This window comes from Notamacropus eugenii, chromosome 3 (assembly GCF_028372415.1).
Source record: "Notamacropus eugenii isolate mMacEug1 chromosome 3, mMacEug1.pri_v2, whole genome shotgun sequence".
NCBI lineage: Eukaryota > Metazoa > Chordata > Mammalia > Diprotodontia > Macropodidae > Notamacropus > Notamacropus eugenii.
The window spans coordinates 162,221,999-162,248,469 of NC_092874.1; the positions used below are offsets into that span (position 1 = coordinate 162,221,999).

At 35.0% G+C, this 26,471-nt stretch overlaps 1 protein-coding gene across 1 annotated transcript in view; it reads right to left on the bottom strand.

Annotated features, from left to right (window-relative positions):
• SEMA3A (semaphorin 3A) overlaps positions 1-26,471 on the bottom strand; it is a 524,728-nt gene that overhangs the window by 162,871 nt on the left and 335,386 nt on the right. Inside the window, 1 exon segment of the mRNA XM_072653227.1 lies at positions 17,366-17,485. Coding sequence (XP_072509328.1) covers positions 17,366-17,485 — 120 coding nt within the window.

Sequence of the window (26,471 nt, forward strand, 5' to 3'; positions counted from 1 at the left end):
TCATTTCTGCCCTGTTATTGCCTATGTCACAAATCCTCATTCCGGGTAAGGAGAGTTGGACTTGTGCCTAATTCCTGTTATCTATTGCTTTTTGGATGGTAGGAATATTGTGGAAAATATTTCTGATGGCCAAGAAGTAGCAACCATACGGACTCTATAAGGCTGAAGGGAAAGAAAGGCAAATTCATTTTTGAACTTTCCTTAAATCAAGTCAGGGAATTAAATAGGAAAAAAAGTTCTGACTTTAGTATTAGTACATGCCAGCGGCTACAAGTACATTCCAGCACATCTAACATGTCACGATTCCTCCCCTTTCAAATCATTGCATATTTCATTTGAGGATACTCTAGAGTTATTTATGAAAGGAGTTTTACTAAGTACACAGTGATGTCACTTGCCTATTGAGGGAAAATCCTTTGCTATTAAAATGCTTGCCACCACTGAAACAATTAATACATTTTTCCCCTAGAAATCCACACTTTTGAATATGTTTAGAGCAGAGATAATTTACCTGGGGGTCTGTGAACTTTAAAATAAATAGATAAATAAGTGTGTATACACACATATATGGATGCAAACATATTTCAATACAAATGGCTTCCTTTGTAATCCTGCGCATTATGTTGTATGTAGTTAAAAATAGTATTCTAAGAAGATGTCCATCGTGAGATGGACATGAGATGACCAGAAGAGTACAAGACACAAAACAGTTAACATTGCCGATTTAAAAATACATGGTTTAAGGAATATAACATTCAAAATAATCTTAAAGAGTATATTGTAATGTAAATGTAGGATGGTTTTTGAAATTGAATGTTTTATGAATATAATTTAACCATGTGGCACTAGTTAAGTATAGAAAAAAACAATATGTGATAACCCCACTAATAATAATTGTAGCAATAATAACAACTAGTGTTTATATGTTGTTTTAAGGTTAACAAAGTGCTTTTACAACTATAATCCATTTTGTCCTCATAACAACCCTGGGAGGAAAGTGCGATTATTATCCACCCCATTTTAGAAACTAGGACACTGAAGCTCAGGGACGTTTAGTAGCTTGCCCAGGGTCAAACAGTTAACAAGATTTGCATTCATGTCTCCCTGAATCCAAGCCAGAAATTTATCCATCACATTACATAGCTGCTTATCTTCATGATTTCATCAGCCTGAGCATTGTGATTCTTCCCTTGTTTTCAAAGAGGACCAATGACATCACAGGTGATATCTAGACTCGGGAGGGAATTAGATTTAAATGAGGCAGAGCTAGGCAAAATCATCAGCCTCATACCCCTTCTAAGTCATCAAAGTTCAGTGGCAAGTCAAAAGTCAAGATGACTAGTGGCCAGGTGTCTTCAGTGCCTGATCAAGCTCTAAACATTCCCCAGTACCTGCTTCAGTCACCTTTGTGTTCATCGGAACACATTTTTTCTCACCCACCCATCCTACCAAGGAAAATCTTCACATGCTTGTAGATATCCCTCTAACTCACCTACATGTTTAAGGCCTGTTGATTACCCTCAACCTGGTTTAGCCCCTCTGCTGAGATGGTTTACAAGATATGGTCACTGCACATGTTACAGCTTCTTGGAGTCACAGGTGACAAGTGAATGAAGGTGAACACCAAGGATAGATGAGCAGTCCTGAAAAGGTCTTGGTAAACCCTCATGCCAGAGGTCCCATACCCCATATACTCCAACGTGTATATTTCTTCCACCAACACTGGTCACAATCCCCATTGTTGTTGCACATCCTTGGCCTTGGAAGAGGACCAGTGACATCATGGGTGATCCTTTGACTTGTTCATGAATTGAATTTAAGTGAGGCAGAGTTGCTCAAAGTCATTAACCTCACTCTTTCATCCAGAATCACTGAAGTCCAGCGACAGGACAAAAGTCAAGATAGCTGGTGGTGACCAGGGATGCAATACAATTTAGCAGATGGTGTTTGAGAGTTGCTGTTGATGCAAAACTCATTATCTTGTGACCACCCTACTAATTCTCCAAACTTCCCTTTCCTCCTCAGGTGATAATCATATTATAAATTCTTTATTAGGCCCATAATTTCAGATAAAATTAATTTAATCCAAATTTTATAAAAGATAAGTGTTTCATTAATTTATTGGAAATTAGCTTTTTAGGTTAATGTTCATATTTTTGGTAATTTTATTTTTGCTTTCCTTTGGTATCCTTAGCTCTTGGCACCTACTAAATGATTAATAAATACCTTTTCTTCCTTTCTTTCTTCCTTCCTTTCTTTCTTCCTTCCTTCTTTCCTTCCTTCCTTCCTTCCTTCCTTCCTTCCTTCCTTCCTTCCTTCCTTCCTTCCTTCCTTCCTTCCTTCCTTCCTTTCTTTCTTTCTTTCATTTATTCATTCTTCAGCCTTTCATTTTTAAAACAGTAGGCACGTAGCAGGTACTTATTTTGTATAGACAAATTCTCTGAGGTTTCCAAAGAATAAGGAAAATAAATAGATAATATTTGGAAACACACAGGGATAGACTAAACATTAACAAGTGATATTACATAGTTATAAATATGATAGCTTCATGTTCTATAGACACGATAAATCTAAGTTACTTGTGGACTCAGGAGCAGAAATTAAGACATGCAATTTTGTAACCAATAGTTGCTAAAAATAGTTACCTAATCATTACATTCTTCGGGGATTTTAGATGATTTGGCCACCTTAGTTTTGTATAATCATATCTTTCAGAGAACTTCATTTCACTCCCAGTTTTATAACTGCTTTGCTGTGAATATTCACATAATTTCTAATTCCTTCACATTAGGCAGAGGGAAAGAGGAACAGGAGAAATAAATATTTCTCCCCTAATCCTTTCTCCCTTTCTTCTTCCCTCTATCTCTCACTTTACACACACACACACACACACACACACACACACACACACACAGCTTTGAGAATTCAGATCAAGAATGTTAGAAGAACTCAGTGAAGAATGTTACTTAATTAACACAGAAAGGAAATGTTAAGGCATAATGCATCTGTGGACTAAGAAGACAATACTTAAAGACGTGCCTTTCATAACCATTTGAAAAGCTAATTATGTATGAACATGCATGTGTGGGTATGCATTTTTTTTACTGTAAACCCATCACCTCTCTGTAACAGAGAGCACAGGTCCTATGGAATCACAAATGGTTACTGTATTGATCAAAGTTCTTATAGCTCACACAACTATTTTTTTTAACAGAGTAATCACTCTTTGTCTATTTAGAAAAGTTCTCACAGTTGTTTATTTTTATAATATAAATTGTTTTTCTGGTTCTGTTTACTTCATTCTGAATTTCTTCAGACATGTCTTACCTTATCTTTTTGAAATAATCTATTTCCTCATTTCTTACTGTACAATGATACTACTCCTCTACTACATTCATATTCATATACCACAATTTATTTAGCCATTCCTTAATTGATGGACAATCCTTTAGTTTTCCAGGAGTTTTTTGACATCACAAAAAAAGTTACTATAAATATTTTTGCACATAAAGGGCCTCTTCCTCCTACTTTTATCTCTTTTGGCTATAGGCCTAGTAGTGATACAGCTAGGTAAAAGGGCATGAATTGTTTAGTAACATTTTATATATAATTTCAAATTCCAAAATGATTGTACCCATTCGTAGGTCAAATAACACTGCATCAATGTGAATAGATTTTACAGTCTAATATTGAAAATATAAATATTATTCTAATACTCAATAACATATAATAAAAACATATTGACAAGGTGTTTTGTGAGGTTTGAAGATCATAAGAGAGCAGCAGGTTAAATTCAATTAAATGTAATGCCAAGTAATGGTTTACTGAAATAAGAGTTGTTCCAATTAAAATTTATCCTATTAATTTTGTCACTATACTCTAGCTTGCTGAGATTCTTAAAAAAAAATTCTATGATCCAAGTCATTAGGCATTCCTTCCAGCTTTACACAATACATGAATTTGATAAACATGTCTTTTATGTCTTCATCCAAGTTGCTGACAAAAATGTGAATAGGACAGGACCAATGACAGAACTTGATAGAATGTCACTGGGTATCTTCCAGATTGAAATGCATCTTTTGTCAAGATACTCTTTTAGTATATTGTTTAAGGAGTTATGAATTCATTTAACTTTATTATAATTTAGAAAACTTTTCTCCATTTTATGTCTAATAAAATAAAAATTATATCAAATGCCCATCTGAAATTCTGTAGATATGTATGTATATACATACTCATATATGTATACATGTATATATGTTTCTTACTCAGGTATACCAGTTTACTTACATGAATATATCACAGATCTGTATTTCTGTTGGTTTAGAAATTTCCTCCAACTATGAAGATTGCAACTACCTCTAACTTACCATTCTAGCATTTCAGTTACCAGAGAGAAGATAAGAGACTTGCCCAAGTCCATATTAAATATCAAAAGTGAAATTTGAACCCAGATGTCCCTGACTCCAAATCTAGCCAGAGAAACCAATTTATTTACCCAATGTGAAGCTGCAAATATGAAAATGATCTTTTATTTCTTCATTTAGAAAATCCCATTCACATAAAAACCCAACTACTACTTGGTAGGGAAGGCTCAGGGATTTCCTTGGGGCAAAAAAGAGATTTGAGGTTATGTCTAGGTTTAGATGAATAGTAAATGAGCTGGGGAAGGAAATGGCAAACTACTCCATTATCTTTGTCAAGAAAACTCTAAATGGGGTCACAGAGAGTCACTCAGACCTGACTTAAACAATTAAACAACAATTGATATAGATTTACAAGTAAGAAAATTTATTAAGGAGGGGAGAGGTTTTTAGTAAGCCTTGAAGAAAATCAAGGTTGTGCAAATGTGTGGAGACAGTAGATAGAGTTTTCAGGACAGTTTAGCTAGAATGGAATGAGCATGGGTGGAATTAGAAAACCAAGATGAAAAAAAAATAGGCTTTGCCCAAAGGAACACAGCTAGTGCCATTTGCCTCAAAATCTTTAAGTTAAAAAAATTATTTTTCAAAGGATTGGAGTTGTTATTCTTTTTTTAACAATGAGAGGGGCACATGGAATCATGAGAAACAATCTGGCAAAGCAGGTAGGCCTTTGGACCGCAGTTTGGAGCACCTGGATTAAAATTCTGCTTCACCTACTTACTAATTGTGTGACCTTGGCCATGTCATTCAAATTCTCTGTATCTTAATTTCCTCCTCTGCAAAACAGGGAAAGTGAATTTAGTGAATTTTTTTTTAATATTCATAAAATAATCTTGAGAAAGGGAGAATAAAGACAGAGAGAGTGTCATGGCAATGGAGACCTTTGGGGGAAGGGGTTCGCAGCAAAGGTAATGAAGCTCTCAAGTTGGTCTACTTCATAACTTTGTATTAGGTTAGCTCTGCTGCTAATTACTGCTGTTAATGACTAGAATTTTCTCAATATTTCCACTTAGTATCTGGTCACTCATAGGCTACTGTATGGGAACATCTAATTATTTCCCATTCAGCTTAACTCAATTCCTACATCTGTTAAAGCTTTTTTTATGAGTGGAAATACATTCAATTAGAGGAAAATAAAATGTGGAGGTAAAATACTCTTTTATGTGTGACTGAAAGCACCACATACTTAAGTAAATTACTTCATTATGTGAAAAGAGCATTACTTGTTAGGAATAACTGACCATTTTGTTGGTGATAAGAGAATAAGTCTGGTAAAATTAGAAAAAAAAACACACTAAAAGCCAATGTTATCATGTTTATCTCTTAAACGTATTATTGGTTCTAACAGGACCAAGGAGTTGCAAACCACTGTAAGAAAAAAACTTTTCACAGTAACCAAAGAGGGGGTGGAGGGGGAAGCATGCTAATCTCTTCATTATGGTGTTTGCATCTCAACTGTACAGGACAAACAAGTCAAAAATAAAAGGCTGGGCTGAAATATTTCTTCTCATAAGGGGTGAGGGGACATTGCAGTGCCTACGTTCACATTTTTTCAGCTCTCAGGTAATACCTCCCTTTATCTTTACTGTGTATATACTATACATACATACATCTGTCTATCTAACACATGCACTACACACACAAATCCATATTAAATACATATTTACTTGGTACATTTGCTACGTATATTTACTTTATAAATCCTATATTGACTTTGTATGTGCTACATATACTTATGTACATATGCACTGTTTACATTTGTTCTGTATATATGCACATATATACGTTTTTATACACGTACATATATACTATATAATATATTAAATATACTAATATACAGCTATTTCTATGTACTAAATGTAAATGTAGCTAATCTAAGAGCTAAAAATGAGAAAGGGAAAAAATACATAATTCATACAAACACACATATATGTTTGGGTGTCTGTATGTACCAAGTACATGTGTGTAAGTATATACTGAGTAAATACACAAAGTATATGCACTTATATTGTATACGTGCTTTATACTCATATAGTTTTTTGCAATTAAATTTATCTCCTCAACCCTACTACCTTGGGTGCCATGTATAAGAATTTGACAAATATTCAATATTGAACTGAAAACAGTAATTTTAGAGCTTAAGAAAAAGGAATATTAATGGTACCATGGCAGAGGTGATAGAGATCTGTTCTCAGATTTGTGATAACTCAGGTTGAGGTCCTCCCTCTGAGACATACTAGTCCTGTGGCCCTGGTTAGTCACATAACTCGGAGTTCTCTACAGTGATGAAATCACACATCTGATGCAAAAAAAAAAAAAAATGGTAATGCAGGGATAGCCCATTAAGCATTTGTTAAACATACCGTATGATATGAACCAAATGCACATAATTCCCCTTTATACTTCCTGCCCAATAGTGTTAAAAAAAAAAAAAGATAGAGAAGATGCACCTTTTGGGTTGATGTTCATGTTTATAAGGATAGCAGTGATTTATAGAATCTGAGCTGGAAGGAACTTCAGAATCAACACAGGTCAATCCATAACTGAACTAGAATCTGCCCATTTAACCTCTTCAAGAACTGCAATGAAGGGGGAACCATCACCTTCTGCACTGCACTTTTGAAAAGTTCTCATTAAGAAGTCCCTTATATCAAGGCATTTTTAAATTGTAAATCTTTGTAAACTCCACTAATCATATCTGCTTTTGCATCCTGGGGAGAATGAAAACAAGTCTAACAAACCCTTATCCCACCTGACAATCCTTCAAATGCTTAAAGGCTATATTCTATCTCTGCAAAAATTATTGTCCATATGTCCATCAATACATATGAAACTCCCACCATTAGAATTACTCCATAAAGACCTATGGAAAGTCATGCTTAAATATGATTAACACATTATATTATGTGGGAAAAATAGCACAATAACTGTACAGTTCATTAGCATTTTTCTGATTAAATTCTCATCTATTTGTAGAATACAAATTCCTAAAAGAATTAAACAAGCATATTTTATTGAAGGTGAGATCAGCTTCTACAGAATGGGCTATAGGTGAGGAAGAATGAGTCTAGATGGGGTTCTGAGCAGCTGAGGCAATCATGAGAGAACCTGTGCAAGAAGAACAAAGCACACTAACATAAGAAGCAGAAAGATACCTAAACTTTTCCTGTATTAATTTATCTCTTTACATACTAGTCTACATCCCTCAATGATACAATTCAATGAAATAAAGATTAAGGGGGCAATATATTCAAGAAACTATGCTGAACCAGGGATTCTAAAACAAAGACTAGGTCCTTGCCCTCAAGAAACTTACAATCGAATAAAAGATAGGGGGCAAATATAAGTTAAGAGGTTAGAAAGGGGCTGTGACCACCTTAGTGGGAAGTATCTGCTTTAAATAAACAATAAAGCATTGGGGAAAAGTTGAAGACAGATATTATCTCTGACTAGGGTAGAGAAACAGTTCATAAAGAAGGTGACACCTGAGCTGATTTTTGAATGATGGAAAGGATTCCAATAAGTATTAAAGGGGTTGCAGGAATATTCTGAAATTACGCTGCAGAGAGAGAATTCATTTTCATCCTTTGTCTCAACTTGATTCACAAAAAAAGTGAAAAGGAACAATTTTCCCCCATCCACATCTATATATAGCATAAAATCTCATCGACCTAAGAAGGCACAGAATTAGCTAGAGCTTGAGTATCCTTAATAAATATGGTTAGGGGAATGTTTCACTGAAGGTTGCAGCTGTGCAAAGATTGGCTAAGGGTTTATTGTTTAGATATTTAACTCAAGAACATTACTTTATATATTAAGTACCATGCGCAAGGAATTGAGAGGAAAAAAAAAGAATCAAACTTACTATCTATGTCATTTTTGTTGTTACGTAGAAATGTGGCCACAGTGATATCCGCTAAGCCTCAGTACATATATTCTAATATTTCACTAGTCTACTATGGCTTGAACATGACATTATGATGGAATTTACAGTGCTAATATTTTACAGCTTTCATCTGTGTCTGTCCTTACTTCAGATTTCCGGTCCTCTGCATAGAAGAAGGCCACTTGGAATCTGAGACTCCCTTCAAAAACTCATGCTCCTACTAAAGACATTTTTTTTTTAAACAGATGTAAATTTGAAGGAGGATGTCTTACACCATAAGCCATTTGGGATTATTCAGCCTCTGAAGGATGAATATACTTGCCATCTGAATGGCAGGGAAGCTGAGAGCTTAAACTCAAAACCAAGCTTTTCTGTAACTTTAGTCCTGAATCATCTTTTCCTTAAATTATTTTCTTCTATGAAGCTTGCAAGAGTTTTATAATAAATATTCACTCATATGAAGCAAATGACCTCATCGCTAGCAAGATATATATTCAAATACTCTTGGCAGATACCCAAGAATTGATTGACACCCATCTTAACAGAGCTGGATTTAATTAATATGTCTACCAATTCCCAAATGAATCTCAGGAAACCAAAAATCTATTTAATACAGAAAGCAATGACATACTGTGTGTGGTCAGGAGAGAATCTCTAATGCCAAGAATAGATTTTAGAATTTTTAAAAAGTATAAAAATGTCTGTTTAAAAAAGAAAAGCAAAACAAAATAAGAGTGTCCATACTTTGTCCTAGATCATTAAGATGAGGCATGTTTTAAAAATTAAAAGACATTTTTATAGGAGGAAATCATGTCCAGACTGTTAAGTCATTACTCAGAGGGTCTGTTAATTTTCCCTACAAGATGCAAAACCTATTCTTAAATGATGAACAGTACCCCTATTCACTTCAACAATAATGTCTTTATTTTTATGGCAATTTGCCATCTTGAATGTCAAATCCACAAGGTGATTTTTTAATAATTGAGCTTTAGAGATCCTCGAAAGACAATATAAAACAGCTACAGAAGATCATGAAGATTACTTCCACCAGAACAAAGAACGTTGAGGGAGATCAGAGACTTCTGTTTTATGCATTCAGAATATTCCTAAAATCATAACAATAATGAAAAGGAAAATGATTTCTGTTTTCTAGTGGAATAATAAAAATAGCCACCAAACATTCTATGTACAAATGCTATCTTATATAGAGAATCTTGAAGATAATTTTTAACAACAAAAAGAAAAAAAATGAAACATCCTGCAAGTATTTTAGCTAAATGGGAAAATGGCATAAAATACATGATATTTTAGACTAGAAAACTTGCAATATTGAAAAATATCTTCTAAAGTCAAGGTGATATATAGTACCATGAAAAGCGTACTGTTTGGAGTCAAAGAACCTGGGTTTAAATCCTTACTCTGCCATCATGACTTTATGTATGGTACTTAAATCATCTGGGCCTCAATTTAATCATGAAGGAATTGGAATAGATGAGCTTTGCTGTGCTTTCCAGCTTTAAGTCAATGATTCTACTTCAAATTCATGAGAAATACTATGCTCTGAAGTATTATAAAAACACATAGCCCTGATTTTCTCTTTCATTTTCTTCCTACCTTGTTCTTCCTTTTTCTTGTTTTGACTTTAAATAGCATAAATTCATGGTTCCCAGACTGTGCAGTATGGCCATAGTCAGCTCCCAGGAGCACCACGGGATATTTGAAATTTTCAAGGGAAACAAAGCAATACTTGGACTGGATGGACCAATAGCTCAAAGCCCCTCACAATTTCAACATTAGATCTTGCTACACAGTCCTATCAGTGATATTCTCAAGTTTCTGAGATATATTTTCATGTTTACTTGTCCATTTGGCTACTCCAATAACTTCTCAAACTTTCTCATTTGTGACAGCATATCTACGTGGTTGCTGTGATAAAAAGTATCATGTGAATTTCAAGGAGAAAGAGGAAGTAAAGATGGAGGTATCCAATCAAAAAAATTGGATTCCAAGCGTCAAGAAGTGTATAATTCCCAACAGTACAAAATCCCTTTAGCAAGTAATTGTATTATTAAGAAGGAAATAGAAATGTTATTTTTTTCTTATGATGTATCAGCATTATTTTTTAATGGCTATTAAGTTGTTAGGACATAAATACTTATTAGGTTATTTGGGACTAACTGTTCAACAAATGGAACTGTTAGGTATTTCTTTTGGCCTAGGGGTGTCATGAAAACAATGACTGAGACATTAAAGGCATTTGTAAACTGAGAAAGTTTGGAAACCTCTGGCATAACTGAATGGAGAATGTCAATATACAACACATTATAAATCATTTTTTACAAAAATCCACAATTATGTAAAGGAGATTGGTTTAATCACACTCTTTTTCTATAAAAAGAAAAATGCAGAGTATTTAGATGACAATGTGCAGCTAGACAAGAAGTCTATATTATTTGTATCTCAGGCAACTAATTGTAAATGGCCAATAAGCCTAGAATTTGATGAGATGAGGCAGGTATTTAGGATCCCTTCAATTATTGTTTCTAAGAAACAAGAAAGAAACAAGTATTGGATTGTCCTTATAGAATATTGTCTTTTTTAAAGCATTCTTCTCCTCATTGGCTTTTTTGAACCTCTTCTGCCAGTTGAGTTACCCTATTTTTCAAGGTGTTATTTTCTTCAGCATTTTTTGGGGTCTCCTTTAGCAAGGTGTTGACCTGCTTTTCATGCTTTTCTTGCATCTCTCTCATTTCTCTTCCCAGTTTTTCCTCTACCTCTCTAACTTGACTTTCAAAATCCTTTTTGAGCTCTTCCCTGGCCTGAGCCCATTGAATATTTATTCTGGATGTTTGGGATACAGAAGCCTTGATTTCTACGTCTTTCCCTGATGGTAAGCATTGTTCTTCCTCATCCTTAAGGAAGGGAGGAGATATCTGTTCACCAAGAAAGTAACCTTCTATGGTCTTATTTTTTTTTTCCCTTTTCTGGGCATTTTCCCAGGGGGGTTACTTGATTTCTGAGTGTCCTCTCCACCCCCACCTCGCCTCCAGATCTGCCCAGCCAGCACTTGGGGTCTGAGATTCAAATGCTGCTTCCCAGCCTCAAGGCTTTGGGTGGGGGCGGGGCTGCTATTCAGTGTGAGATTGAGTTCAGGTGCTCAGGTGGGGGCAGGGCCGCCACACAGGGCTCAGTTCCCTCAGGGGGTTTATGTGGAGACCTTCAACAATGGATCTGGGCTCCTGCCTGCTTTGGGAGCCCTTGTCTGCTGCTACCTCCACTGCTGCCTCCTGAGGGGGCCTGAGTTATGGGGACACTCCGCTCCCCTCTTGGCAAGCCAAAAAGACTCTCTCACTGACCTTTAGCGCCCGTGGGTAGAGGGACCTGCGCTGCTGAAGCCTGCTTGGATCTGCTCCTCTTGGTGCCACGTGGCCAAGGCAGGGCTGGCTCTGCTCCAGGTCGGTGAGCAACAGACCTTTCAGGTCAGTTTTTCAGGGCTCTTTGGAACAGAAATCTCCTCTGCTCTGTTGTTCTGTGGCTTCTGCTGCTCCAGAACTTGTTGGGAGTTCTTCTTCACAGGTATTTTATGGGCTGTGGGTTTGGAGCTAGTATATGTGTATCTTTCTACTCCGCCATCTTGGCTCCTCCCCCCATTATAGAATATTGTCATAGAAAATTTGTATAAGTCAAACTTTATCTTGCCGAAGACTACTACTGTCCTTTATAATAGAATTCTTTGTGAAGAAACCTTTGCTGGAAATGGGGGATGTCAAAATGTTCTACAATTTTTATTGTTAGTCTTCCCTGGGACACTGAGGGGTTAAGTGATTATCCCAGGATCATACAGTCAGTATGTTTTGAGGGAACTTGAATCCAGATTTTCCTGACCAAGCTCAGCTCTCCATCCATTATGCCAGATTGCCTCAGTGTCAGCTAAAATGACCAAAGTTCTGAACTGTTTTTTTCATCTTCTAATAGTTTTGATTTGATTTATTCTGATAGTTTCTGATTTGATTATCCTGTGACCTCTGGTTTTACTTTGCACAATATACTGTTTATTTTCTGGGATAAAGATTTGGACCCACTTCTCCCTAGAAAGATTCTTTCCCTAAGGTCCAATTAATTGGTTTTTAATCACCCAGCAATGTTAGGCCCCATCTTACTCTCTAGAGGCTTGGAATTTGACAGTGGTTGATTTTGAGAGTAAACTAGAAGAGTTTGGATTTGAAGCATTTAGCAAAAAAGGGAAACTGTTAGTTGTTGAACTGGAAAGGAGTTTATTATAGAGAAGTTTTAGGAAGATCATTCTGGCAGTGATGCATAGGAGGTACAGAGGTTGGCAGCAAGGAAATCAACAGAGATTATTACAGATATGAGATGACATATTATATTTTGGATGCGTAGCTTCATGGTTTAACAAGTAATAATTTTAATAGAGATATTTTCAAGAATGAAGGAAAGGAACCCAATGATCAACTCTTTTTAATATTTATTTATAATTGCAGAAAGTAGGAAGGAAGGGAGGAAGGAAGAAAGGAAAAGAAAGGAAGGATTGACCTTTATATAAATACAGTCAAGCAAACCAAATTCCTACGATGGCCATGCAGCCCCTGCAACATCTGCCATTTTCCTTTTATGGTAGCTTTGCCATTCTGATGAGTGTGAAGTAGAACCTTGGAGTTGCTTTCATTTATATTTCTCTTATTATTAGTGATCTGGATCATTTTTTTCATAGGGCTATAGATAACTTGGGTTTTTTCCCTTGAGAATAACATGTTCATATCCTGGTATCATTTATCAATTGCAGAATGTCTTTTATTCTTATAAATACAAATAATTCCTTACATATCTTGGAAATGAGACCTTTATCAGAGAAACTTGCTACAAAAGCTTTTCTCCCCGTTATGTTTTCCTTCTAATTTTAATTGTGTTGGATTTGTTTGTGCAAACAACAGCATTTTAAGCTCCATAATCCTCCTACTATTTACAGTGCAGATAGCGTGGGGGAGTGGAGGTAGAAAACTGAGTCACTTGGGACAGAGGAAGTCTATATTTTTTTCTCTAAAAGTGTCTATTTTTCTCTAATCCGGAAGGCACAGGACTGGACAAATAAGTATTCAGTGGACATTTTTTTTTAAATTTCTGGTTTCAGTTCATAGTGGAATGGATTACCAGGAAAGGATAGAGACATTCTGGCATTATTGGCTTTAGTGACTTAAACAGTCATTAATTAGAGACATAGGACTAAAATATCATCAACAGAGGGATTAAACATTGTAAAACTTAAAAGTAGCCTCACTCAGAGATGTCTACAGCTTTCAATCAACCAACTCAAGTCTTACCACTGAAGAGTAACTAAAATATTTGGAATTGTTTTTCAAAAAAACGTAAGATGGAAAAGACAGTAGAGATAATGTAATAGATTGTTTCCCAACTGATCTGTGAACCTCAAATTTTTATCAATCCAAAAATCATTTTTTAAAACTCCATACTTCCTAAAACCTATGAGTTTTCCCAGTGGAGAGTCCAGGGCTTGAAATAAGGAAGACTCAATTTGAAGTCTGCTTCATACTCTTACTGTGTGACCCTGCGCAAGTCACTTAACCTATCTTTGTCTCAGTTTCCTCATATGCAAGATGGGCATAACTGCAACTAACTCAGAGTGTTGTGAAGAACACCTTACAAAAACAACTATACAGTGTCTCAAAAGTTTTAGTGCAGTTGTCAGCTTTAGTAGTCTGAAATATACGAAGACTTTGGGAGTCTCCGTATATTTGTCCATGTAAATGTTAGCTACAATTATTATTAAAAAACAAAATAAAAACCTGACTTCTTCCTTTTCCTAAGCAATGGAATACTACCCACTGACACAAAGGGCAGGATATTGGCAGCCTCAACAGTTTTTTTGGATAGTATTTTTCTAGACCTACTTTATGAATGAGAAATTGAGGCTGAGGAATAAACTTATAAATCAGGTAACCAAAACTCTTACTCAGGAATTCAGAGTTTTATGCTCTCTCCATTATAATATGCTGAGATACAGGCTTCAAAAATGGTTATTACAAGGATTTTAATTTGAATCTATGTTCTTGGAAAATTGTGATATTCACTCTTCTCTGGAACCAGATAGTTGGGCATTGATTCAGGGAGGCCAACAATGGAGAGAGGTAAAAACTCTCTAAATTCTCAAACTGAAAAAAAGCATTGCAGCCCAAATATAAGATCATCATTGCCAAGCTAAATCAAATAGGAAGAAAGAGTCACCTACCCTAAAAAACAAACAAACAAACAAAAACATTTAAGGTAATAAAATTGATCTAGAGGTGTGGTTTACCAAGAATTTAGTAATATTTAAATTATGTTTTAGTTGTTATCGTTTGAACTACACTTGGGATTTCATTGGTAGAGGGAATTCCAGGGAGGAAATTCCCACTAGCCAAGCAAGTCACCTGCTCTACAACTTGGTCTTCAAGAGTTACTCTGAGTAGTGAAAGATTTGTTTTTTCTTTTCAAAGCTATTTTTGAAATTGTGAACTTAATCCTTATAAACATTTCAATGTACGAAAAAGAAATTGAATATTTACATAATTTACTATTGATTCAGATATATACGTGAAAATGTAGAAGAGAAATAAATATATACCCACTAGTGGAGCTTAAAACTGCACTAAGACTTTTGGAACTTTATGGATTAAAGAAATAGCTACATGTATTACATTCTGCAGCTTAAAAGTTTTCTGTACATTAAAAAAAATTAAAGATGCTGAGAAACTGAGAGTGAGAAAAAAGACTATGAGAACATATTACCCAGTAACCTACCCTGTATCTTTCAGTATTTTGTTCTAGGGAATGTTCAGTCCTTTCAACGCCAACTTCCCTGGTAGAATGTTATTCCACTGGATCCTACCTATCCTTTCAAATTTGTTTTCCCAAAATTTAAGGCATATGTCTAACTTGACCCAAATTTCTTTTTTCTCTCTCACAAACTCCAAGAATCTCCTAGTGTTACTATCATTTATACCCTAGGAACTAGTTTCTCTCTATTAGAGAGAATCTGATCCAAAGCAGAATTTCCCATATAGGTTTTCACTTTTTGAAGTATGAAATTATCATTGAGATAAGCCAAAGAGCTATTAGCAATTCTGCTTCTTGGCAGAGAGACCTTTAGCAGATGTCTAGATAGCTGAAGTTTCCCATCACTACTACATCAGAGCATTGAAAGTTTAAGTGCTTGCTCTGCCTAGATGTCTCAGACATTATGTGTCAAAGAAAGAACTCAAAGCCATATATTTGGATCACTTAGGAGAGATGCTCCTATGCCACAATGCCCCAAAAGTTTGTTTTTAGATTAGAAATTTGGGTTTGAAAATGTTTAAAAAGAGACAATACCTACCTCTAGTTTGGAAGGAAGTTACTGAATAAGGGCACTAATAGATACAGAATAGGAATGTCTCTATTTTGGGACATGAAGCCGAGTATTGATGGAGGACATTTTGAAAACAGGAAGTACAAGGTTAAATGCTATTTGGCAAATTACTTTCATCATCAGCAATATTCCATTCTGGTCAGATAACACTTGCAATGATGGTCAATTTCTCTTTTAGCCAGAATTTAAGCTAATTTTCTTCACTTGATTATCACAGAAAAGTAATGTAACAAGTAAATACTTAGAAATCGAATTATATGAAATTAGATTTATAGAAGAGTGAAATATAGTATTTAAGAAGGGACAACATAGTAAGGATATGAGGCCATCAGATCCTTGATTTCACAGATGAGGAAAGTAAGACACAGAGAATTAACTGATAAAATAATAATGATAACAAAAACAATAGTAGTAGTAGTAGTAGTAGAAATAGTAGTAGTAGTAGTAGTAGTAGTAGTAGTAGTAGTAGTAGTAGTAGTAGAAGTAGTAATAATAGCTAGAATTCAACCTTTCAGAGTTGCAAAGAGTTTTAAAAATATATCATTTGATCTTCACAACAACACTAAGGATCAGATGCTATTATCTCAAATTTAGATGAGGAAACTAAAGTAGATGTTCAATGACCTACCCATAGTCACATAGTAGTAAGCATCTGAGTCCAGATTTGGACTTGATTTTTCCTACTCCATGGCCAGTACTGCTGCATCACCTGTCTTGCTCAGGAACACTTCTTCCAATATGAAAAAAAAATTATTCCTCTAGCCTCTAGCTTTTTTTTTCTTTGCTAATACACAATCTCCTTGTATTTTCAATTTGAGTTCTCCTCCCCCCTTGGGTATAATGAAAGACAAATGCTATATTTCACTTTTCTCTAGAAAGCGGACCTTTGCAAAACAGGCTGTGAGTCTGAAATAGAATTGGCTTTAACTGAGTCACACTGAGATTCTCACACAAACATTTTCAGAGACTTGGGACTAAGTTCAGATGTTTACCATTAAAAATGATGTGAGTGGCTGAAGTGGGATTTGAATTGGCATCTTTCTGGTTATATATGTATATACCCAGTATGCTATTAATTTTTCCATGTTCCTTACCTTACCATTAGAAGAATAAATAAATGCATAAAAATTAGTACTTAACTAAGCCAGAAAACAAAACAAAAGAACCATAATCTATTTGGATAAAATGGGATGCCTGAGAAACATATGTAATATAGATGCATGTGTAAGCATCTAGTCTTAATCCCTAGGCAGAAGAAAACAGCTGGGGTGGTAGACAGTAGCGCTGTCTGAGAAAGGAACTGGAGGGGGAGGCTAACACAACGAAAGACAAAGGAGACCACAGTACACAAAAAGCCTGTTGGCACCTGCCACCAAAACAAAAGAAAACTGACTTAGTAATCTGGGGTAAAAACAAATGCTAGTTTTCTTTGTTCCCTTTGGCTCTTGAGCTATTGGTAGACGATGACTCCATTTGATTAGCATTCACAAATCAGAAATAATATCAACATCTCAGTTAGAAGCAAATCACCCAGAGCAACAATTTGGAAACTAAATGAACTGCAGTAATTAGCAATAAGGCACTGAAATAGGAAAAGGGTCATGGACAAGATTTTTTTTTAAACAGCTTTACCTCAGGATGGCGTCCAATTTCAATGTAGGTGCAAATTGGATGAAAAGCCCCTGTTCCACAGGCATACAAGTGAGTTTGGTTATAAGCCTTAAGCACCTTGATGAAATTAGCACATTCTTTCTGTAAGGAAAAAAATATAATAAAATAAAATAAAACAGTGATTTTAGTTTGACTAATGTATCCTCTATTGGGTATGCTAAGAGGAGGAACAGATTTATTTTCATTTGGGGCCTTCTCACACTTCTAAGGCCTGTTTGTTGTTCAGCAGCCCATGACTATCTTAACCCAAGGTCTAATTATTCTGCACGCAAGGGTGCATAACTTCAAAATATACACTTCTTTCAACACAAAGGAAAGTTACTCCTCCTATTTCTTATCCTTTCTCTTTGCCAAGATGTGCCCTCCCTTGTTCTGGCTACTTAATTTTTCCCCTTTGAATATAAGGAAAGCAGAGTCCTATATATTTCATTTCCTATTCAAAGCTGCTCATTGCAAAGAGGTCATGAGTTTGAAATAGGACTGGCTTTGAATGGGTCACTCTAAGCAACTCACCTAAACATTCTCAGAGACCAGTGATTTTTTTTTTTTTAGTTCAAATGTTCACACTATCAAAACTGATGTTTTCAGTTACTTTAGTTTAAATTTAGTTCTGGTTTATTTGAAAAGAAATGGAGGAAAGTGATAACAGACAACCAAGAATCCCAACTGGCTTCCTCAGGCATTCTGGGATGGATTAGGGGTTGGAAATTGATCAGAGTCATTACTAATGAAAAAATTAGTTTCCTATACTGGAAACAAGGTGGACATGTCAAAATGAAACTTTTGATGACTATTCTCAGACTTTAAAAAGTATGAAGAAAATATAAATCTTGTATGTAAATGAGAATAGGAATGTATTAATTACTCATAACTAGAAATTTATATTTAATTGAGGTATATCTAAAAGGGCTTTACCATATTAGGTACAGTGTGATTTTTTAAAAAAAAACATAGCAAACCTCTCCTTCTCATCCCCCACACCCCCTGCATATGCTAACTCATTCTCAAAGAAGATACTTTCACATCATGAATTTTAGTGTTGGGATCTTTTACACTGTTAAGGTCTTTAAGGGAATGTCTCAAGAGGTTGTGTAGGGGACCAGGAAAGGGAGAGGAACAGGGGAGCTATTCAATCAAAACTTTTTAATATGCACTGAAGTAAATTCCACAATAGAAAATGTTTTCCATCATACAAATAAAAATGCTCTCCTTAGTTGGAGAAACACTAGGAGGGAAAACCCAAGATATTCAAACGTTTTTATTGCTATAGTAATCCTTAGCAGGAAAAAGCAATTTCTTATATTTTAATAAGTAAATCTATATCGACATTATAAAAATCAACTACCATAACAACTTCACTAAGCTGTTATGGTCCACTGCCCACATAATACAAATTTTAAAAATTAGTTACATATAGCATACAATGTGTTATGAGTTATGTTACTGAACATATAACATGCATTTTAAAAGTTTTCCAATTGGGTATTCATCTGTGGGACCATAAAACCAAAAACGTTTAGCTAAAGATTGTTTTATATTTTTTTCAGATAGTTTCCAACCAGACTCAGTTTCTTCCTCTGGACAAACAGTAGTAGGAAAAACAAACAGGTAAATATAATAAATAAAAAAGGTCAGAGTCAAAATGCAGTATCATTGAAATTGGCCAGTACTGTGGAAGAAAAGTTTAATCCTATTGCTACACTCAAAAAAGTCACACATAAATCCATCCTGGTATTACATTCAGCCTGTTAAGAGAAAACTTTGATGGTTGACATGTTACAGTTTTTTTGGTATAACTTTCCACCTGATCTTCAAAAACATATATGCATTTTCTATTTGCACCTGAAACTTTTGACCTTACCTCTATTGCCCCCATGAAATGAGAATCAGACAGCCAAAAAAACTAAAATAATTCACAAATTAATCTCAGTTCAACTGATCTCTATTGTTGTCCATGAAAATCTAATTTTTCTAGGGGCAATTATGACGCTGTCCTTCGAAAATCTGCTTCCAAAGATGAGTTAAATCTTTAAATACAAAACTTCAGGACTTCCTATCCTACTCACAACAAATCCTTGCTCATTTTGAGAGTAACCATGGAGATAGTTAGGTTTTTTTTTTCCCATTTGTTTTAAGATGGACCTTTATGTTCATTTTTTTTTGTCTAGCCAGACTTATAAAATATTATTTATATACTCAAGAATTAATGTCTTAATTTTATAAGTTTCCCTTAAGAAACTTTAATTTGATAGGATTACCTCTGTTTCATTATAAAAAGACTCATCCCCACACAAAATTCTTATATAGGTAGAAATTTTTTAGAGGTCCTTAGTTTCTTCCCTCCCCATTTGGTCCCCTTAGCTGTCCTAAAAATATCCTGTGCTCAGAACCTGGGGCAAGTTGGGAAAATTAGAATGTCTTATTGATGAAGGAAAAGCATATTCGACATATGCTAACACTAAGCATTTGGGGTGTTATTGTGCTCCATTCCTAGGATTACCTGTATTTTTAAAATTCAGATTAGATTATTAAAGAGTCAGACAGAGATTATTATCACAGATAAATAATTCATGGTAAAATCAGAGCCATCAACAAGGGATATGTATGTATGAATCTGTGTCTTAGAGAAACATCCATCACACCTGTAGGTGATTATTCTCATTGCCTTACATAAAGACAATCTGAAATAGCTATGTAATTAGTATTATTATGGCTAACATTTAGATAACACCTATTATGTGCAAAATGGGTATTATAATAGCACCTACCTCCCAGGGTTGTTTCTAGGGTAAAATGAAATGTTTGCAAAGTACTTATCACAATGCCTGGCACATAATAGGTGTCCCATATTCACTAATTACTACAATTTTAGAAATTCCATATTGTCTGAGGACTTCCTATGAGGGGCAGTTTTGTGTAGTGAATAGAGAAGCACTTTAATAGCCAGAAAGTCCTGGGTTCAAATTCTTCTTCTAAAATGTACCTATTGTATTACCCTAAATCATTCAACAGTTTAGAGTTCTAGACAGCAGAAAAGGTTCCAATCTGCAGCAGAGAGAGAAATTCCTCACCGCTGAATTCCTCACACCAGTGAAATCACAAGCCCAGTTCCTATCTCTTTTCCTTATGTTAATCAAAAAACAAAACAAAACAAAACCAACACTTACATTTACTATGCCATGTTCTCAGTATGTGTGTGAATATGGGGGGGTAAGGAGTGATTAGACATTCAATATGGCACATAACTTATATAGCACATACTACTATCACAATAGGCTGCCTTTCTGATAAATGGGGAAAAATCTTAATCTGAAATCCAATAGAATTTCTATCAATTTTTAAAAAGGGAAAAGGCTTCCATTTACCTAATTTTTAGATTGATCTGAAATGCACTTAATTTCACAAGTTCAAGATTAAAGGAATTATACCAAATCCATCTAAAGCCCCCAAGTTGCTAGTCTATTTACATCACCCTAGGTAAAATGAAGAAATTGGAAAATAGAGGTATTAGACTCACTAGGGACATAAATTTTCCCTCTCTGCTTAAGAAGGTGAAATAAATATAGCGCATAGTTACTGTTCTGTAATCTTTACTTGCCCCCTATTTCTGCATTTAAAACAATGCTAAGGGTTTTGGGATCATTTTACTATCCCGGTGTTTTGGGTTACACATTTCCAAATTTTCAGTGCCTCAGTTTGCCCTCTCAAAAAAAAAAATATTCCTACCTACTCATATTCCCCATGGGTTTGAGGGTTTTTTTTGTCTGGAAAGCACATATTTTCTGTAAATGATGAGATCCTTCCCCCACAGAATATGATGGATTTTTCTATCTTTCTATCTTACCTTTCATAGATGAACCACTACCAGAAGATGTCTAGACATTCCCAAAGATTGTAGGAAAAAAATAGTATCTCCACACACCTCTAGCTGTGAAAGTTGGCAAACGAGCATAATGTGGATGCTGATGATTGAATGTATCAGTTCTACATAGCGGCTAAACCCACCCTATTGGCCCACAGCCTGGAATGAGTTAGTTTATCACTCAACTGGGCTCTCTTTGCTGGCAGTAAGTTGAATTTCTGCTGTGCCCTGGGGCTAGCTGGATATTGCTTTGAATGTGAAGGACCATGCAAATAGAAAAGAGAAAGAGAGAGGGAAAAAATGAACTCCAAATGTAAGATACTTGAAGGGAAACAAAAGAATTAAATCAAAATTTCTACATGGACTAAAAATAGCATGAAAATGCATCAATAGCCACTCCAGGAGGAGGAAAGGAATTAAATTAACTGCTTCAATAAAAGAGCCAGGATCTTAAAAGAACCATTGTTGATAATCATTTGTGTGTGTGTGTGTGTGTGTGTGTGTGTGTGTGTGTGAGTGTGCGTGTTTTTAAGACGGATTTTATATAAATGCTTTTCAGTTCTGTCATTCGACTTAGGGAAAAAAAAAAACAACTCAAGTCATTGCTGCCAAGGTTTTGTTAGTTCCTAAACAGGATATTCATTTTTATTTGGAACCAGCTTGAATATTTCCTTAAGAGGTGAGAGTGAGGGTGGCATAGGAAGGAAACACACTTCACACATATTTGCTCCAAGGAGGCAGAAGAAAAGATATTGTGACCTTAGCTTGAACCACAGCAATTCTGAAAACTTTTCAGCTGTAATGTACTTTTTGGCACCATGTTGCTCTTTGAGTCACCACTAGAGGGTTACAGGGTGATGAAAGAGAACAGTTAAGTCAAAGTGAATACATTTTTTTCCCCAAGCCTTTATCCTTTCTGTGTTGCATGTGGTCAAGGTCATCAACAGGCTTTGGTTTGCTTAGAGCTGATCAAACATATCTGCTCCTGTGAGGATGTTTGAAATATCTTCTAGTCCAAATCCATAATAAACATTTAACTAAGCTCTGAAAAACTGCCCTTAAGAGATTAAGTAGCAATAAATTAGCCTAAGCAAAGTCTATGCCTCATGATCAATGTATCATCTTTATTGGCAAAACATTTACATTTATTTGTAAGAGAGTTTTCAGTGTTTGTAGATCAAATAGATAAGAGGAAATAGGGAGAAAGAGATTAACCTAGAAAAATGAATTAGAAAAAAAAGCCCTACCAAAAATCCCTTAAGAGTTCAATGCACAATGATTCACAAACAAATATTGCACTATGTAATACTGATTAGACTGTGTTAGTCAGACTTTTCCTGGACAGTTCCTAAAATAAAGTCCATCCATCTGTCAAAACAACTGTTCCACGCATGAAAGTTAAAACATTTGAGGTGTTTCTAATAAGCTTCCACTAACTACACCCCCAATAAAAACAAAGGATTTACAAACATGCCCTTGCAGATTCTTCAGTTATTGACAATTTAACTTTTTGTTTTAAATTTGAAATCAGAGGACTTTTCCTGTTCATATGACTGATCTGATTCCAATCTTTTCCCCCCTCTCTAAATGACTTACACTACATTAAATTATATTACAATATAAATCAGCTCACAATAAATGGGCAGTATTCAGCACTGCCTCAGGTTAGTGAGCACTTATTTAGAACAAAAAGAGATTTGTCTCCGTTCCTTCAGTGAGTTAGACTGAACAATTTTAAGGTATCATCTAACAGCTGGGAATCAGAGGAAACATCCTCCTATCATGCTGAGTGGATGTATTTATGTATGAAATTCCATTAATAAACTTAATTTCTGAAGTTAATCTGTTGACGTTCTTTTCCTCTGGTCAATTTCTTTGGCAAGCTAGTGGAATCTGAGGATCCTAGTGCCAAAGCAGTAATCCTGGAGATTGTTGCTGTCACTCACTTTATCCCTTCCTCTATTTAAGATGTCCCACATTTATCTAGCAATGTTGTTGTTTCCTTCTTTCTCTCTCTCTTTTTTTTTTTTTTGTTTAATCATTATGCTATTCCAGCTGTGATTGTATCATCCCTCAAAAAAGCTCAGTCACTCTTTTGAGATACTATAGACTTTAGGAAAAGATCTGCAATGTCTATTTTTCAGAGACACAAATGGCAAAAGTGAGATGTAGCATACATGTTACTAATATAAATTTGGTTGGCCAATTTTTAATATACAATATTGAAATAATGTTGAATTTAAGAACTGAATTTTTGTTTCCAGTGAGTCTGGTAAAATATAAGTAGGTTATCTACCACATCTACCACAATATTACTTGCATATTTTACAGTCCAAGATTGCTTCATTGCTTACCATAATTACTCATCATGTAATAAAACCAGTATAGTTTTCTACTTTATTATTGCCATTCCTATGTTTTATAGAAATATAAAATTATATGGCTAGACTAGTGGCAATATTCATATTTGTTCTAAGTCACAAAGTTTAAACATCAGCCTCTATTGCTACTTTTTAAACTATGTAGTATAACAACTGAAGGCCATATCTACACAAGACTTGGCCTATGAGGTCAACTGTTCTAACTGATCATTCAATTAAATGACAGGTTGGACTGAATGTTTTTCTCCCACTGAACTGTTTTGTTGTTTTACTGAGTTGGTGAGTGGACTAATTGTTTTGAAATCATGTTTTTGCAGTCAAAGACTGGATAAATATTTTTCTTTAGATTTACAACCTTCAAACTTCATCAAGAAAAAATACACTTTGGCAAGATATTCATGACAGATGATGCCACAGCATTGGTGATAACCACCAAATTAGATTTCCTTCTGCTGTTAGAAGGGTCCTGGGAAGTTTCAGGATAAAGTTGCTGATGGGCTGGAGAAGCTGATAAGGCCCATTGGCAGCCTAACACATCTTTGTTAAGTCTAACTATCAACTAGATTCAATGTTCAGTGCTTCTGAACCATCCTCCTAATAGGACTCATTCAATAACTTTCCAGAACATTTTTTAAAAGGTACGGCTTTGAACGGTTTGTTTTAAGTCCATAAGCTAAATTGACTAGCTCTTCTAGTTTCCTAGAAAATCTTCCAGTTTGCTACAAGAACACGGAAAAGAATATACACAGTGTGAAAATGTAGATGGGTAGCAATCTATATCAAATGAGGGACTAGCAATGAAATGAGCTCTATTGAAACATGGTTTTCTCTCTCTAATTTGGAGAAAGCTACTTGAAAAAAAGAGAAGGATTTATATGGGATGTTAAAAAACTTAAGTCACTATGCATCAATGTAAAACCAACTGAATTTCACTAATAATTACTTAAGCCCTTATATTTCACAATAGAATATTACATGGCTTTCAGTTTTGTTAGAAGGTTTGTTTTCTGTGACAATGTTGTTAATAATAAGATCTCAGAAAAGGACCAAGATGAAGAAGGTTAATCTGATGCCATTTACCAGAGATACCATTGTCAGAAACATGTTCAACCCTAAAACTTGCAGTTTCCTCTTAAAACCTTTAAATATGTAGAAATAAAAATAGAAAAATAATGCAATATAATGAAAACAGCATTAGATATACACTTAGAAGAGCAAGGATTCAGGCTTATATACCGCACTTTAGAGAAGTGCCTAACACATAGTTGGTGATTAAAAAATACTTATGATTAATTGATTATTCCTTGTATAACCTTGAGGAAGACATTCCTCCGGTACTTGATTTCTGCATGTGTGAATTGAGGGAGTTACACCATAATACATGATCTCAAAGGAAAATTCCAGTCCTAAATTCCATGCTTTTAAGTAGCCACATGGAATCTCAAACAGTAGATGAAATATACCTACGGGTGAGCCAAAAACAAATGTCCAACTTTTAGGGGAAAGCTTTATTTTTCGAAATCTTCTTTTTAGCTGTTACAGAGAAACAAACCACTTTCTTTGGTCAAAGCACTAACAGATATATTATAAAAAGACTTATAAAATATCCCACATTGTCTAGATACAAAGTTGAATGCAAACTTCTGAATCACTCTGACTCTAAAACTAGACTTTCTCAGGTAACGCAAAAGATTTAGGGCAAAATAAGCATCCTAAGTAAACTCAATCTAAACCCCTCTACTTTAAATACCTTTAGAATTTGTATAAACTAATTTTTTGAAGTTACTTTTTTTTTGAGCCAAATGGGGTTAAGTGACTTGTGCCAGGGTCTTGAGATTACGTTTTTTAAAGTGTCTTTTGGAGTCTGGAAGATTCTTAAGATCTAATTTTAAAACTCCTTCCCCATTATCACTATTTATTAATTCACCTCCACTTTGTTCTGAATTCAACATGTAGATCACTTCAAGATAGCTTAAATACTAATCTTTCTTCAACAATAGCACAAACATAGGTAAAGTGCATGAACCAACTAGAGTATCAGGAATCCAAGACCAGTGACCAAGAGAAAAGGAAAGGACTTCCAAGAAAAGTACTGTCCAGGATGGGGCTGTCAGCCTTAGGATAAAGTCTTCCTAACCCAGGTATTTGATGTTCTGTCTGCCTAATACCTCAGGCAATCTGCTGTACAGTCTGATACACAAAATACTAGAGAATATAGTCATCCATGGAACCAAACCAAAATATAGGTGTCATCTGGTTTTCTTGATGTACCTGTTACCAAGTCAACAAGCTCTGTAGTCACAGAATAAAGGTGTCAATTTAGGAATGTCAATCTAGAAATTATCCTTCAATGACTTCTTTCTAACTTAGTACTTGAAGTGTCTCATTTTTTTTTTTTTTAACCTTTGGCAATGATGACAGAGATGAAAAACAATGAATACTCTCACTTTCCCCCCAGTTATTCCACAGGCAATAGTATATGTTAATACACCTGGGCACAATAGAAATCACTCTATTTAATGAGGTACCCATTCTATTCTAATTTCTACTAACAGTCACTAAAGCCAAAAATACTCCGGGAATAGCTGAGCTGAAACTGAAAGTAAATCTACCAAGTGTTGAAAGGACCCAGGAGACTCTAAGATATAGGGTATAGTTGCTAAGTAACTTAAGGACAATAAACAAAGACATAAAGATGTATTACGTAGCTAATTTTCATTGTTTTAATGTAGAAAACTATTTTTGAAATCCCCTAAAAACTAAACCCTTATCAATGGAGAATTGGTATTTATACCCACATTCAAATAGAAGGTACCACTCTTGT